This window comes from Trichoderma evansii, assembly GCF_050947405.1.
Source record: "Trichoderma evansii strain SZMC 28006 chromosome Unknown GGI43scaffold_6, whole genome shotgun sequence".
Taxonomy (NCBI): Eukaryota; Fungi; Ascomycota; class Sordariomycetes; order Hypocreales; family Hypocreaceae; genus Trichoderma; species Trichoderma evansii.
The window spans coordinates 647,538-663,098 of record NW_028145200.1 but is presented as its reverse complement, the minus strand read 5'-3'; the positions used below and the strand labels follow the sequence as shown (position 1 = coordinate 663,098).

At 47.6% G+C, this 15,561-nt stretch overlaps 6 protein-coding genes across 6 annotated transcripts in view; 3 read left to right on the top strand and 3 right to left on the bottom strand.

Moving 5' to 3' along the window:
• The window catches only part of GGI43DRAFT_401096 (succinate dehydrogenase iron-sulfur protein subunit SDH2), a 1,475-nt gene extending 592 nt beyond the window's left edge, over nt 1–883 (bottom strand). Inside the window, exon 1 of the mRNA XM_083205529.1 lies at nt 83–883. Coding sequence (XP_083062104.1) covers nt 83–577 — 495 coding nt within the window. The 5' untranslated portion in view covers nt 578–883. The remainder of the gene's footprint in view (nt 1–82) is intronic.
• A 1,906-nt stretch (nt 884–2,789) lies between these two features.
• On the top strand, nt 2,790–4,696 carry GGI43DRAFT_331362 (uncharacterized protein). Its single transcript, XM_083201976.1, has 2 exons — nt 2,790–4,049; nt 4,105–4,696. Exons 1-2 carry the CDS (start codon nt 2,877–2,879, stop codon nt 4,342–4,344), a joined length of 1,413 nt encoding a protein of 470 aa, XP_083062103.1. The 5' UTR covers nt 2,790–2,876; the 3' UTR covers nt 4,345–4,696.
• GGI43DRAFT_331347 (uncharacterized protein) lies at nt 4,265–5,496 on the bottom strand. Its single transcript, XM_083201975.1, has 3 exons — nt 5,148–5,496; nt 4,861–5,034; nt 4,265–4,799 (listed from the first exon to the last, which is right to left on the bottom strand). Exons 1-3 carry the CDS (start codon nt 5,285–5,287, stop codon nt 4,442–4,444), a joined length of 672 nt encoding a protein of 223 aa, XP_083062102.1. The 5' UTR covers nt 5,288–5,496; the 3' UTR covers nt 4,265–4,441.
• Nucleotides 5,497–6,067: 571 nt separating this feature from the next.
• Nucleotides 6,068–7,296, top strand: GGI43DRAFT_331345 (dephospho-CoA kinase). The gene has a single exon (XM_083201974.1). The coding sequence runs from the start codon at nt 6,205–6,207 to the stop codon at nt 7,024–7,026; it is 822 nt and encodes a 273-aa protein (XP_083062101.1). The 5' UTR covers nt 6,068–6,204; the 3' UTR covers nt 7,027–7,296.
• Nucleotides 7,297–8,000: 704 nt separating this feature from the next.
• GGI43DRAFT_401079 (multidrug resistance-associated protein) lies at nt 8,001–13,373 on the top strand. The gene is made up of 15 exons (XM_083205528.1): nt 8,001–8,292; nt 8,347–8,863; nt 8,940–9,160; nt 9,214–9,487; nt 9,552–9,785; nt 9,849–10,615; nt 10,673–10,835; nt 10,891–11,265; nt 11,317–11,440; nt 11,498–11,569; nt 11,624–11,674; nt 11,727–11,791; nt 11,850–12,468; nt 12,526–12,990; nt 13,079–13,373. Exons 1-15 carry the CDS (start codon nt 8,080–8,082, stop codon nt 13,293–13,295), a joined length of 4,377 nt encoding a protein of 1,458 aa, XP_083062100.1. The 5' UTR covers nt 8,001–8,079; the 3' UTR covers nt 13,296–13,373.
• Nucleotides 13,361–15,546, bottom strand: GGI43DRAFT_331260 (dehydrogenase E1 component domain-containing protein). Its single transcript, XM_083201973.1, has 4 exons — nt 15,187–15,546; nt 14,920–15,053; nt 14,404–14,858; nt 13,361–14,345 (listed from the first exon to the last, which is right to left on the bottom strand). The coding sequence occupies exons 1-4, from the start codon at nt 15,319–15,321 to the stop codon at nt 13,834–13,836; spliced, it is 1,236 nt and encodes a 411-aa protein (XP_083062099.1). The 5' UTR covers nt 15,322–15,546; the 3' UTR covers nt 13,361–13,833.
• Nucleotides 15,547–15,561: the final 15 nt, after the last annotated feature.

Here is a 15,561-nt window from a genome sequence, read left to right as displayed (position 1 = left end):
ACACACCCCCCCCGCCCCCCCCCCCCCCCCCCCCCCCCCCCCCCCCCCCCCCCCCCCCCCCCCCCCCCCCCCCCCCGCCTACATCTTCGGCGGGGGTATCACGCTGCAGGTAAGGCTGGATGGACTTGTATTGCTTGTAGAAGTGAGTCAAGTCGGGGACCAGATCCTTGACGACGTAGGTGTGAGGCAGAGGGTAGATCTTGACTTCCGAGGCAGATTCGGTGGGGATTCGGCACAAGCATGCCAGGGTGTTCTGGCCGTTGATGTTCATGGCACAGCTTCCACAGATACCCTCTCGGCAACTCCTCCGGAAGGTCAGGGAAGGATCCTGCTCGTTCTTGATCTTGATCAAGGCATCCAGAATCATGGGACCGGTCTTGTTGAGATCGATGTTGTAGGTCTGAAGCCGGGGCTTCTCGGTCGGGGTATCAGGGTTCCATCGGTAGATCGAGAAGGACTTGATCCGGGGCTGCTCGGTCTCGCTGACCGACGCCATGGAGCGCGAGAAGACAGCGCTGGGTCGGAAAGCTGCCCTGGAGGAGCTCAGGATTCGCGAAGAGGAGCGGAGAGCGGTCATGGTGGCGATGGTCGAGGGCGACGATGTGTGCTGGAGAACTGGATTTGCCCAGATAGGGATTGATTTTTTTGCAAATTAGACCCAGCCGAGCCCGCTGCTGGAGATACCTTGAAAGGCGAGAGTAAAATGTCAATTTCCTCACGGCGACCGATCAATTGAGAGCTGCAACTTCGGGCGGCTTGGAAGTTCTCGTCGTCATGAAAGTGCTAAGAGCTAGAAGTGGCTCTTCCTCGGCTATAGGGCCTCGATGGAAGTTGGAGCACGGCCAATCAAAACGGCGCCATTGACAATTCGGCTAAGCAGCTGGAGGAGAAAGCCGGAACACATGCATCAACTTTGGCCCAGCAGCTGTGGCGTCGCACTGTGGCGTAAAATTACCTGGGAGGCTTCTGTTACCATTTTCTCATTACTAAGCTTCAGCCTTGCGCTGCTTAAATACCTGTCCCAATACAATTGTCATCATAATTATGGTTGCTCGATGCGTCTTCCACACAGGTGAAATGATTCGTTCTCTGCACAGGCGAAATGATTCACTCTATTGTTTGTCAAAGAGAAGGCTTTGTTTTCTGACATTCTTTCTCTCCATCGCTACAATCATCACAAGCACTCAAAGATATGCTATACCAGACAATCATGTCCGGCGGAAATGGACAATGCAATTTACCTATAGCTATGTTTTTGCGGTTTATGTAGAAGCCGAGGCCACAAAGTCTCGGCCCTTCTTACTCGGTAAATTATGGCCCTATCGTCTACTACCTCTACTACATATATCTTTTACTTGATTTATTCATAATTCATTATGAAATTTATCTATAAATACGCGCCGGCGCGTTTTGGCACCAGGGACACTCACTGGGCCATCTGACCCTTGGGAATCGCCTGTCACTCTGAGCTATTGTACGAGAGGCTCGGCTCTGACTGTAATCGTTCGTCAATGGCTCTAGCTTCCGCTAAGGATGGAGCTCAGGATCTAGTTGGTTTCATAGCCTCAATCTTCAGAGCTTCATGCTAACTCTAAACGAGTTCTAAAAATGCTGATACCCACCAAGGCAATCATAGGGGCAGGAAAAGCTGCTGCGCTATCGAGTCAATACCACCTGGATTGATTGCGGTCAGCAAGTTTGATCAAGGTCAGCCAGATCATTTGGGATTACCTAGAGAAGACGAGGCCGTCTACATCTCCCTTTCTCAACCCCGCCGCAGCTCAGTTTCGCTAGACCACAAGAGCTACCTCTGCAGGAATACGATTCTTCTTGGCGAAAACAGCTATTCGCCCATTACAGGCAGGGCAAACTCGACCAAAGTCAAAGGTGTGAGAGTGTGCCGCTGTGGCAGACATAAAAATCGGATCTACCATTCTTAGTTCCGGATGTAGATAGGAAGGTATATTAAAGGCAGGTGCATGTATACTGCTTCTACTGTTTCTACTGCCGTCTATTATATAATTTTTGGATCCTGTTCCTAATCTTTTGCAGGTGTATTTTTTATGGAGCAGTCTCTAGTTTTTTCTGCTTCCTCCATTATATGCGTCCTTGAATTGTTTCCTGCATTTGTGACACCATACTCAAAATACTACTTCAGTAACATCGTAATATCATTGCTGCTTGTAGCGTCTCTTCCCTGATAATTTATTCTACCAATCGGCGGTGCTCCTGATCTTGGTTCTGGAGTGTAGGCAGATGGATTCAACCTAGTCTATGAGGGCCCTCGCCCGTGCTTGCCATTGGATGCCAGCAGCAGTTTTGAATCATGAGCATCACCTACCGCTGCGAGGCAGTAGAGATGAATTGTAAAATAAATAATTAGGTACTGGATGTACAATTTTAAAATAAAATACCCCTTCAGTATTATATAGTAAGAATCAAGTTGTCAAATATTGCTTGGAAGACAGCTTATGGCCGATTCGAATCTTGATTTTACTCTCTTTTCCGCTACAGTGCCTATAGTGCCTATAGAACTAATTTGACATTGGATTCTATAAATTGGCTGGCTCGATCCGGTAGAATGGCCTTGAATGACTTCGGCCATAGATTCCTTTAGGGACGCGATAGGCTGCGGGGCAATACTAGTTAGCGGCTACTGTAAAACAGCTCTGTTGTTGCTAACAGCTCGCAAGTGGCCTAGCTGCGTTTTGTAATACAGTACGGGAAAAGCAGCTGTACGGCACTGTGTCGTGATGCCATTTGCCAATTGGAAGCATGTAAATGCCAAGACCCCGGAAGCAACCAGATATTCTCGTTCCGCCATTTGTGCTTTTTGGCCAAATTTTCAAGCCTTAAAACACCACCGACTTCCAAGGATGCCATTCCCATTTGTCTTACCGACAACTTCGGCCTTTTCCTTCTCGTCATCCTTTAGCTGCGATTCTCATCCTTCATTGCCCCTCAGTGCAAGTACATATCGCGGGGTTGTGAGAGACGCGCTCAAGAAGCACAAACGACTGCCTCCCTCATCGCAGACGTCGAATCTCCGTACAGTCATCTCCAGCCTAGAGCAGTATCTTCCATACCTTCTTGCCATTGATGCTGGGCTGAGCAACCAGCTAGTAGGTGGCGAGGCTGTCAGCACCGTGTTGGAAACGACGCCGTCCATCTCATGGAGACCAACGCTTTCTGGCGACATTGTGCCGGGGCGCGAGCGCCCTAGAGTCAAAATCATCTCCATTGAGCATGAAATTTATTTTACTCTTTCTACTTTGGGCTTCGCCCATGTCTCAATGGCAAGGGCAACGCTTCAGCCTCTGTATTCCACAACTACAGAGTTTCAGGGCATACAGGAACGAACAACTGCTATGACAACGGCAACCAAGTATCTGCTAGAATCAGCTTCTATATATAACTATATCGCCGCAAGAAGCGAGCAAGTTGCCGGCAGCCCCCCTTGCGTCGACGTCTCTTCTGCGACGCTCCGTGCTTTAGCCTCGCTGTGTCATGCAGAGGCAACGTTGCTGGCCGTGTTGAAAGATGATCCCTATCCTGCAGCTGTAGCTCAGGATAGGAATAAGAACGATAAAGAATGGATGTTCAAGGCCCCAGATATCCCAAAAGTCAGAGCTCATCTCTATGCCCGTCTCTGCCTAGCCGCATCTGAGCATGCTGCCCAAGCTGCGGCGTTGTGCCAATCAGCCAAATCAGGATCAACTGGTATCAGCTCTGCATTTGTACGATATTTGGAAGACTTACGGCGAACTAGTCGAGCAAAAGCTTGTCGATTCTTTGGCATTGACGCTGAGCTGGGTGGAGAGGCAGCGGATGGAATTGCATGGGCACGCGCTGGTCTGCACGAGCTCGGTGTAGAGGTCAAGGATGAAAAGAAAGGGCTTGGCTTTAGTCGTGCGATTAAAGGGCTAAACGAGAAGAGAGAAGATCGCCGAGTTGATAAAGAGGCTGCTTGGGGAGCTGATGCCGGCAAGTCGGAAGAGACTAGAGTTCTCGAAATGCTGGACGCGAAGTGGAATAAGATTAATGATACGGTAAAAAACACTACATTAACATTTTGCGTTTCTCACTAACTGACCGGCGTCACAGATGAATACGCGACCTATTCCGCCGATAGGCGTTCTCATAAACAAAATGCCATCTGGCCGCGAGATTCATACAATCAAGCCCTATCAGCCCCCTGTTTTAGATCGAGAGGTGTTGGAGGCTATGCGGGCTCCTCCAGACCAAACCGAAGACGTCGGTGGAGAGGCAAGCTCTGACGACGAAACCTTGGTAGAGGGATCGGCTTCTACAACTGGCGGAACGCCCAGGAGCTCATACTACTAGAACACGTACTTGGAAATGTTTATGGGCTCTAGGCTGTTATTTTTTTGTGAATTCGCATATGGTAGGGGCAGGCCCATTAATCTCGAAAGTCGCTAGACTACCATCCCCATGCCCATTGACTTCCCTCTGGGCTCCAAGGTACAATATCCCCTAATGCCGCAATCTCCTCTGGTACCTCTATCTGTTCTGGTCCTGTAATCGATTCTGGCACCGCAGTCGGTTCTGGTACTGTAGTCGGCACTGGCACTGCAGTTGGTTCTGGTATTGAAGTCGGCACTGGAACGACAGTCGGTTCTGGTGCCACAGCTGGCACTGGTCCTTCTATCGAAGGCGTTGGGATAGCAGGACCCAAAGGGAGAATTCCCGGAGTCTCAGGGCCCCATGGAACAATATCAATGAGATCGGCTGGACATGGAGGCGTGAAGATGTTCCAAGGCTTGCAATCCGGAATGCAGCTATATCAATCACATTAGCATCACCACTCTCGGCCTAGTATCATAGATAGAGAAAACATACCCGCCAAATGGGATACCGCAGCTATTTATGCCATCCACACACACAGTAATTGTGCTGCAGTTTGCAATCTCTCCTGGTGTGGGTGTTGGTACAGGAGTCGGATAATAGGTCGTGATCATGGGAGCTAAGCAGGGAGGTGGTACAGGAGCTGATTCAATGCAGGGATCGTAGCAGCTATTTATGTTCTTATGTCAGTATATCGCCTAATCTCGCATGAGGCATATGTCGTATACATGAATTATGGAAATTGTATCGCAAATGAGAAGAATAAAGGGGAAATCTTGTACCCTCTAAATGGTTGGCCGCAGTCATCTACCCCATCGATGCAGATTTCTCCACAGATTATATCAGACGCTTTGGACGCTACCAGAGCAGATACTCCTCCAACAAGAGCTGCAGCCAGTATCGTGCGTTTGATGGCCATCATGAGGTAGAATTGCTAGGAAGATAACTGATAATAGTAGAATACGTTAAGAATAGGCCCTGTTGGAGGAAACTTTGCTAATGATATTTGTATAAATGAAATCAAAGTCACAGCTTATTCTGATCGTATCAGAGGATAAGTCGTGCTTGCCTTCAAATATTCGAGCACATCAAGGTAGGATGGAAACGGTTCATATATATTCAGACAATGAATGCTGGGGAAGGGCCGACTTTATGAAGGGTGGGCATGGTTGAGACACTGGTGTTTAGCCGAGTATGTGAATTTGCCATAACGGGCGACTCTTGGAATGCATGAACTGGCGACCTCGAACATGACTTATTTCTATTAGAAAAAAGCGTGATATTAAAAGCCAGCCAGATATTGCCAAGGTTCTTTGGTGGATCTGTTTTGCTGGTTGTTGCATGTACTTATGTGGTATATTTTCAGTCTTTCCAGTCGTGATTATGTTCATTGCACACACACACACTGACGGAAAGCCAATGCGAAAGGTGATGGAAAAGTATTGGCCAGCGATGTTCAATGTTACTTTACCTACCTTAACTTTTAGCCGCCGCCCACTAAAAACCTACAAATTAGCTGCTCATAAGCCTACATACGTTGATAGTTTACATCTACTTTGCATTTAAGATTTTAAATCCCTCTTTTGTCATAAGATTGTTTATTTTGGACACTTTTTGTTGTTTAGCTACGCGGCGTGAATGACGAGTCTCGACATATATATTTCACATTAATATTTCACAAGCTCCCCGCAATCGCATGGCACTGTAGGACGAATTCGGCTAATAATCGCATATTCACCTCGGTTCCTTTTACAAACCTCATCTTGCCTGATCAAAGTAACGGACCTTGCCAAAGTTAGCTGACTCTGGTCAATCCGGGGGGTCACTTCGCCAAAAAGTATGCTTATAATCGGATTAACCGGGTCCATTGCGACCGGCAAGTCCACAGTATCCTCGCTGCTCTCATCAGCGCCTCATTCACTGCCCATTGTCGACGCAGATGTATTGGCCCGAGAGGTTGTCGAGCCCGGCACAAGGGGCTATCGTGCAATTGTCAAGCACTTTAGCCCTATGGCACCAGATCTGCTCCTCCCAGCATCAGACGATATGCCAGAAAATGGACCCGCTGGCAAAGGCCGGCCGCTGAACCGGACTGTCTTGGGGCGACTTGTTTTTGGTGATGAGCCCCAGATGCAGAAGAACAGGGCGGTGCTCTCAAGCATTGTACACCCGGCTGTGCGATTGGGCATGGTCAAGATGGTAACGGCCTGCTATCTGAAAGGATACTGGGCGGTGGTGCTAGATGTCCCACTACTGTTTGAAAGCAAGCTGGACAAGTTTTGCGGAGTGACTATGGTGGTTGCCGTCACAGAGCCGGAGACGCAGCTCAAGAGGCTGACAGACAGAAACCCAGAACTGAGCAGGGAAGATGCAGAAAACAGGGTCAAGAGCCAGATGGATGTACGGTTAAAGGCAAAGAGATGCTTGTCCGCGGGCGAGGGGAAAGGAGTCGTTCTGTGGAACGACGGATCAAAGGACGACTTGAAGGCCCAGATAGACGAAGAGCTGCGCAAGCTCAAGGCTGCGAATCCAGAGTGGTGGTCGTGGCTGATGCTGGGATGCCCGCCGTTGGCAGTGGCGCTGGCATCGTGGAGGTTTTGGCAGAATATTCAAGCTGAGAAGCGTTGGAAAGAGACGCAAGACAAGGACCGCAATGATTGATAACAACATGTACGATAAGGCCAGATGCCATTGAGAAATCTAAGCGGTAATTTATGAAGATTATATCATCCTGTTTCAACAAGATCGCCCGTTTTGATCGAGAGGGGAATTGGTGATAAGCAATGTATGGAAAGGCGAGCACGCTGGCGAGCTAAGCGTTCATCAAACTACTATTACGAGAGGCTGCTATGCTCTGAGATAAATGGCCGCATCATACAGATACATCACAAATATCAATAGAATATGTCCACGACTGTAGAATACCTAGGTACATGTGGTGAGAGACAATGCGTGCTGGATCAGTGGCATAATGTACCTTTGCCGGTTAGCCACCGCCTCACCTGCTCGTATTCATTCACATGCCCAATCTGTACCAACATGGCAAAAAAGATCCAATTCTCTGAGGTCCCTCAAATTCTAGACCCAAAGAGCCGTTAGACTACGCTGTGTGTATAATTCTGATTTGCTGCTGCGAGCGGTGTTAACGCGGCCCAGCGGCAGACGCTCCCGAAATGGGATGCTCTTAAGTAGGTCCAAGCCCCGAAGGATTGGGGTATAAGACTGTTGGTCGTGATAACAATGAGAGGATTATAGAAGCATGTGCTCCGCATGTAAGGATTTGGGTGCAAGGCACTTTTGTAGGCGCATTGTAATCTACGTACCCCAAATTTAATAAAGTCAAGGTATCGATACATCTGAGCGCTAACAACTCGCAATACTACCTACCTTACTAGGAGATTGTGTTCTTCTCGGTAGGCGTAGCTGAAGGATACATGTAGCGTCCGATGGGCCCTAAATAATCGAGATTGGCGGCTTGGCGGCCTCTCCTACTGTCTGGCTCCGCTAGAAACTCTCTATGCTAGCCCGAAAGGCCTGGTACCTGTACATGCTGGCCATCTGATGTCACTCCTCGGCAGCCTTCCAATAGGTACCTATTGCGCGTCACCTTATCCTCATCCTTTGATACGTGTATTTATCTAACCTTTTCATATTCAATCATGTTACTCCATCCAATTGATGGATATACAATGAGAATTGCCATCTTTTGAGGAGATGAGCTGCCCGCCTAATAGCGATCGGTCCTTTGGGCCTCAAGTCGATCCTCGATGTAGATCATTCGACTTTACTCTTCTGTTCGAAGACATCTTCTTTGTTGGCTTACCAGCGATTTTATTTCTCATTCTTACACCAGTTCAAATATGGGGGCTGTTCAAGAAACGAGCAGCGTATACGGTGAGATCCAGGACCTTGCGGCGGTGGAAATCGGTTTGTCTCACTTCTTGTCTATTACTGTGCATAGCGAGCTTACGGTCTTCATAGATAGCATATGCCGCTATCCTCATCGTACAGGTTATATATCTTGTATTCAGAGCTCAGTATGCTGAATTACGAACCAATCTATCACTCCCTGCAGACATCTTGAGCTCTGTAGCAACAGTCACAGCATCTCTCCTCTCCAGAGCAAGTCATGCACGCTCACTTCGTCCTTCGACTGTGCTTGACCTGTACCTATTTCTCCTGAGCCTCTTAAACATTGCACGCACCAGGACTTTGTGGCTACAAGCGGCTGGGAGTCCTATCCCAATTCTGATGACTATCAACTTTTCATTGACTCTTTTCGCTCTCATGTTGGAATCAATTGAAGAAAAGAAGCCTCTCTTTGCAGGCTCACCGGAGGAGTTTAGCGGACTCTGGGCAAGAATCAGCTTTTCATGGCTGACTTCTTTGTTGAAAGCAGGCCATGCCAAGATCATTTCACAAAACGATTTACCTTATCTTGATACTAGGCTTCAAAGCAGGGTACTGCGTCGCCAACTGATCACAACTTGGTCTAAATGTGAGCATCAACGCAAAGATGGAGATACTTCAACTTACTCAGATCGGTATATCGATACTAACATCATCATCCATAGATGATCCAAAGGCTAAGCACAGCTTACTTAAGGCTTGCCTTCGAAACCATCTGTCAAGCTACCCTTCTGCCGTGATTCCAAGATTATGCCTAACAGCATTTACTTTTGCTCAGCCCTTTCTCATTAAAACCACGATAGAATTTATCGGAAGTGAGAATCCCAACAGCTACCATGGAAAGGGATTGATAGGTGCATGGGCCCTTGTATATCTGGGAATTGCTGTATGTGGACATCTAAATAAGCCAAGTAGATGCGCTGACAATCTCCGATGCAGATATCGCGGTCTCTTTACTTATACGAATCCTCTAGATTTATTGCCAAGCTGAGAGGAGGTTTGATTGCCCTCGTGTATCAACGGTCTCTGGACATTCGTGCAACTGAGGGAGGAGATATATCCGCCGTAGCTATCATGGGCACAGATATTGAGCGCATAGCAAGTCAGATGGATATAGCCCCATGGGCTTCTTTTCTCGACATCGTAATTGCATGCTGGCTGCTGGAGAGACAGCTCTCGCTGGCCTGCCTTGCTCCAATAGCCCTTGTACTAGGTGCGTTTGATGTGCCACCGTCAGCATTGCGCAGTCTTTGTCCATATACTAATACCCAACATAGTCTTCATTGCCATTGTCTCGCAGATATCGGTAGCTACTCAAAGAGCACAAGTGGCATGGATCGAAAAAGTTCAAGACAGGCTTCGCGCTACCACCGCCCTACTCGGAGATATCAAAGCCATCAAGATGCTTGCACTACCACAGGTGGTGTCAACTCTCTTGACTAACTTCCGATCAAGAGAAATAAAAACATCTAAAACTTATAGAGAGCTTCTAATTGCTACTATAATGCTTTGTATGCACTTCAACTTTTTCTGATAAATTTCCAAAAAAAAACTGTTCTAATCAATATTTCCAGCTCTCTCACCAACGAATATCGCTCCAGCTGCCACATTTACCGTCTATGTCTTTATCTCTGTCTTCTGGCTTCACCAATCATTTTTCACGGCCCAAGCCTTTACTTCTATTGCCCTTATCGGTTTATTGACAGGCCCAGTCATAGATTTCATCCAGACTATGCCCCAGGTTTTGGGATGTGTAGGCAGTTTTGACCGCATCCAAGAATATTGCAACTATACAGTTGTGGGCCTCAAAGATGAGAACTACTATGAGCCCGGTCATACAGATTATCGAGATGAATCCGAAATTCATCTCCTGGCACCAGGCGGGCCCGATGAGCCATTGGACGCTCCTCACGACGATGCAATCTCATTATATAGCCAGGGTTTTAAATGGAGCGAGAGCGGACCAGTAATACTCAAAGATATACAAGTTGACATAGATCGAGAAGCCATAACTGCAATAACTGGCCCAGTGGGAAGCGGCAAGTCATCTTTCTTGAGTAGCATTTTGGGCGAAATGATCGACTTATCATCCCCGGAGATTCGACAGAGAGCAACTCAGCCGTACTGTAAGCATATAGCGTACTGTTCCCAGCAACCATGGCTCGAAAACACAACTATTCGCCGGAATATACTTAGCTCTTCATCTTATGAAAAGAAGTGGTATGATGAAGTTGTCTCTGCTTGCGGCCTTGATACAGATTTAAAGCAGTTACAAAGAGGAGATCAAACGAATATCAGTAGTAGAGGCCTCAATCTCAGTGGTGGACAAAAGCAGCGCATAGTTAGTACTGCCAGTCGATTACCCGCAGCGTATACTAACATATTGTAATTGATGTAGGCTCTCGCTCGAGCTATCTATGCAAGAAAACAGATTGTGCTGCTTGATGACGTACTTAGCGGTATGGATGCTCATACAATCGATGTCATCTCTGCGCGTTTACTTGGTAAGGGGGGGATTCTTCGCAGGCAGCGAGCTACCGTCGTGTTGGCCACGCACCACCGTACGTAAACCGCCCTCGTCCATCGCCTTCTACAGCTTGCTCACAAAACAATTAGGTAAGATAGTGGCAGTTGCAGATGTCATTATCGTCCTTGAAGACGGTAAAATCACAGCGAAAGATACTCCTGCATCTTTGCTACAGAACAATGGCTATATCAACAAGTTGGGATTGCATCTGGCCTCCGACGATGAAGACAATGATGTATCTGCCACTAAACCTTCAACTGTACCGACAACGGAAGAAGTTTTCGAGATAGCGGCAGACATTGCTATTGATATTTCTGAAGAGACAGATGGCAAACATACTGACATTCGACGCAAAAAAGGCGAGCTCTCTGTTTATGCTTACTATCTTGCCAGTTCTGGTTGGGGTACTGTTATCCTGTACGGTATTACTATCACGGGTTGGATTCTAAGCGTTGAATTTTCAAGTAAGTCCTCTAGTGTTCATTTTCCCATTTTGGTATTGATAGCGACTCTAGCGATATGGATGAAATGGTGGTCTGATGCCAATAATTCGGAACCCAATAAGGATGTATGGATGTATCTAGGTATCTATGTCCTCTTTGCTGTTGTTGGCACATTGAGCGGCTGTATATGCGCCTGGTAACTATGACCCCGTCATGCGTTGTGATGGATTCATTGCTCACAAAGTTACCATAGGGCTGTTTTCATTTCCATAATCTCACGCTCGGCTGCTAAGCTACACTCGAATCTACTACAAACGACTCTCAAGTGAGTAAATGAAATGAAATAAGCCTTGCAAGGCTATGAATAACCATCAGCCAGAGCACCATTCTATTCTCGATCGACTAGTAATCTTGGAGAGCTACTGAATAGGTAAGTATGTGACATGTTTTATCATTACTGTTACTGATCCGCAAGTTTGAAGATTTAGCAGGGATCTAGAACTCGTGGATATGGAGCTGCCCATGAACATGGTTAATTATACATCCAGTGAGCTCACTATTTTCCTTTATCTTTCAAGATAAATTTAGCTAATGAGTTGTATTAGCTGTGGTTCAATGCGTAGCAAAAGTCGTCATTATATCTATATTTACCCGATATCTAGGAGTAACAATCCCCTTTTTCGCTGTTATTGTCTATTTCCTTCAGAGCTTCTATCTTCAGACATCGCGGCAAATCCGACTACTTGCCATAGAAGCTCATGCGCCATTGTTTACTCATTTTAGCGAATCGATTGCGGGGGCGATGACCATTCGTGCTTTCGGATGGCAATCGTACCACCAAGAGCGTAACTATCGCCTCATTGATGCATCACAGAGACCGGTTTATCTACAGGCTTGCATCAAGCATTGGCTTGGCTTTGTACTGGAGATGGTGACTACTGTCTTGATTGTCTTACTTGTCGCTACAGTCATTATTTTGAGGGATAGGTTCAGTGCTGGCAGCATCGGCGTCAGTCTGGTTACGGTTATCGGATTCAACGAAGTACTGGTGAGGTTGGTGAAGATGTGGACAATCTTGGAGCCCAGCATTGGTGCAGTGTCAAGAATTAAACGCTTCACGGAGGAAACAGAGAAAGAAGAGCAGAATGAGAAACCAGAATACGTGCCTGCCACCTGGCCACAGGCTGGCGCTATCGAATTTGCTGGCTGGACTGCGTCTTACGGGTATATGCTCCTTAATTTTTCCTTGAGAAGACAAGTTTGGCTGATTCATACTTTTAGTCTCACAACAAACTCTAAGCCAGTGTTAAATGGAGTATCACTGTCGATTACAGCTGGAGATCATGTTGCGATCTGCGGCCGAACAGGCAGCGGCAAGACTTCTCTAATACTCTCCCTTTTGAAGATGCTTGAGATTGTTGAAGGCAGCATCTCGGTAGACGGCATAGACATATCGACTCTCTCTAATGCGGAAGTACGCTCACGCATAAACGTCGTGTCACAAGATCCTTTCCTTTTACCAGGCTCGATACGCTTCAATGTCGATCCCCTGAATCGTGCTTCTGATGAAGATATCATACAAGCACTTCATCGTGTGCGACTATGGAGTATTGTTGAGGAGCAAGGGGGGATAGATGAAGAGATTGACCTGTCATCTTGGTCGGCTGGCCAGCAGCAGTTATTATGTTTTGCCCGGGCCATGGTGAAAAGGAGTAGGATTCTCATCCTAGATGAGGCAATGAGCAGGTAAGCCAACTCCACTGCATTCCGATGCTAATGAATGATCCTTTCCCCTTATTTTCTCTTCATCTGCCTTTGCTAATGGTCATAATAGTGTCGATCACGAAACAGAAGCAATTATGCAAGAGATTGTTGACACGGATTTTAAAGATTGCACCGTGCTGGCGGTCATGCATCGCCTAGAGCACATTCATCGTTATGACAAGGCTGCTCTTTTCGGAAATGGGAAGCTTTTGGAATACGATGACCCCGAAACGCTACTATCTGGGGATACTAGTCTCGCAAAGCTTTACTCTTCTTATCAGAGTTAGGAATTTTGAAGTATTGTTATATATCTTTGCTAGTAAATAATACCGTCAAAATCATCACATATCATCTCTTAAGAGTGAATTATGGAGAACCAATGTAGATGAATTTCAGAATATTTATCAACATTGAAAGAAATATCTTTTATATATAGATATTTCAAACCCATCAAACTGCAACATTATTTCTCAACGCCCAGCTAAACAGCATTTTGATAAAGCTCAGCATCTCCCCCCACCCCGTCGCTGTGCGATCTCGGAGGCCCCCTGGAATTTTTTTCAATTGCCCGATTAGGCAAGCTTTCCTGAGCCCCCCAGCCAATTTTATGTTCCTCTAAGAAAAGACCGCGAAGCTCTCATACACAAAGGCACTCTATCATTTTTTTAGGTCATCAAACAAACATACAATTAAGAATGTCCATCTGGACCTTTCCCGCCCTCTCTATCTAAAAGCATGTAGTACAAAAAAAGGCGATAATTTTGAGGAATCATTAAGGGCTATGTGGCGGGGTGCATCAGCGTTGTAAGGTCATTTTATTTCCATTTACTGGGAGAAGTAGTAGTTCTCATCGGTAGTACGTCCACGGATGTACTGGGGCTCGGTGCCCCTGACGTAGATGTCCTCGAAGAGGATGTCGGCCTTGGCCTCGGGGACAGTCATGGCCTCAGCGGCGGAAACCTCCTCGGCAACGTGGTTTCGGGCAGCCTTGTCAAGGTTCTTCAGCTCCTCCTCAGTGGCGACCTCCCAGTCGAGAATCTTCTGCTTGAGTCCGGCAATGGGGTCGTTGGTTGAGCGCATGCGCTGAATCTCCTCACGGGTACGGTAGGTGGTACCGGGGTCAGACATGGAGTGACCACCATATCGGTAGGTGACGTATTCGAGAACCATGGGGCCCTTGTCGGCAACGGTCCAGTCCTTACCGTACTTGACGGCAGCCTTGACGGCGAGGACGTCCATACCGTTGACCTTCAGACCAGGAATGTACTGTCCACGCTTGTAGTAATCGGTCAAAGCAGAGGAACGAGCAGCAGAAGTACCCATACCATACTTGTTGTCTATGATGTGTTAGTCACTCATCAATTCAAATAGCTCAGGATACATCTTTCAACTTACTCTCACAGCCGAACAGAGCAGGGAGGTTCCACAGCTTAGCCATGTTGAAAGCCTCAAAGACCTGACCCTGGTTGCTGGCACCGTCACCGTACAGGACGATACTGGCGTTCTTTCGGCCCTCGTACTTGTGGGCAAAGGCCAGACCGGCGCCGACGGGAACCTGAGCGCCGACAATACCGTTACCACCGTAGAAGTTCTTGGCGAACATGTGCATAGAACCACCCTTTCCGTAGGCAATACCCTCACGGCGACCAAGCAGCTCACCAATGATGGATCGGACAGTACCACCACGCATCAGGGCGAAACCGTGGCATCGGTAAGAGGTGATGATGTCATCCTCCTTGGTAACAGCGTGCTCAATACCGACAGCAACAGCCTCCTGACCAGTAGACAGGTGGCAGAAACCGCGGATCTTCTTCTCCTTGTACAAACGGTCGGCAGCCATCTCCATTTGTCTGAGCGATTATTAGTATTTTCCTTGACAAGGCAGCTCGCGAGGCTCTCGTTGCTCCATACCTGATGGAAACCATCTCGTAGTACATCTGCTTCAGCTCCTTCTTGGTCACCTCAATGGTGTAAGGGGGAGGGTCGAGCTCGTAGGTCTCGAAGCTCTCGTCGCTGAGAGTAACCTGGAAGGGCTCATCCTCGGACTGTGCGGGAAAGCTGTTAGTCTCGTGTCATGACGCTTTTCGCTGGCCATTGGCTCTCGAGAATATCCAATTCGTCCGTCCCATCCATCGACATTTCGTGTCGAGACACAAAGAAAAGGCGCAATAGACATACCTTGGGCACAGACTGGGAGAGGGAGGCTGAAGCGGCATCGGTGGTGACGGCTCGGGTAGCGAGGGCAAAGGAAGCAGGGGCCCTGGTGCGCAGAGACGCAGCCCTGGGAACTCGTAGAGCTGCTCTGGAGAACATGGCGACGACTGGATGCGCCTCTCGGGAGTTCTATGAAGAGGTTATAGATGAAGATGGCAAAAGGGCTCTTAGAGCTGTTTAGCTTTGCGAAATTTGGCAATGTTGAGCATGGAGGTTTGATTGTTGGATTGAGCTAGGCCGCAACGGGGATAGGGCGGGATTAATTTGCGTGGGGCGCAAGAAAAGAAAGAAGAAAAAAAAGATACGGCGTTTCAGCGATAAGAAATTGGCCCGCAGTTA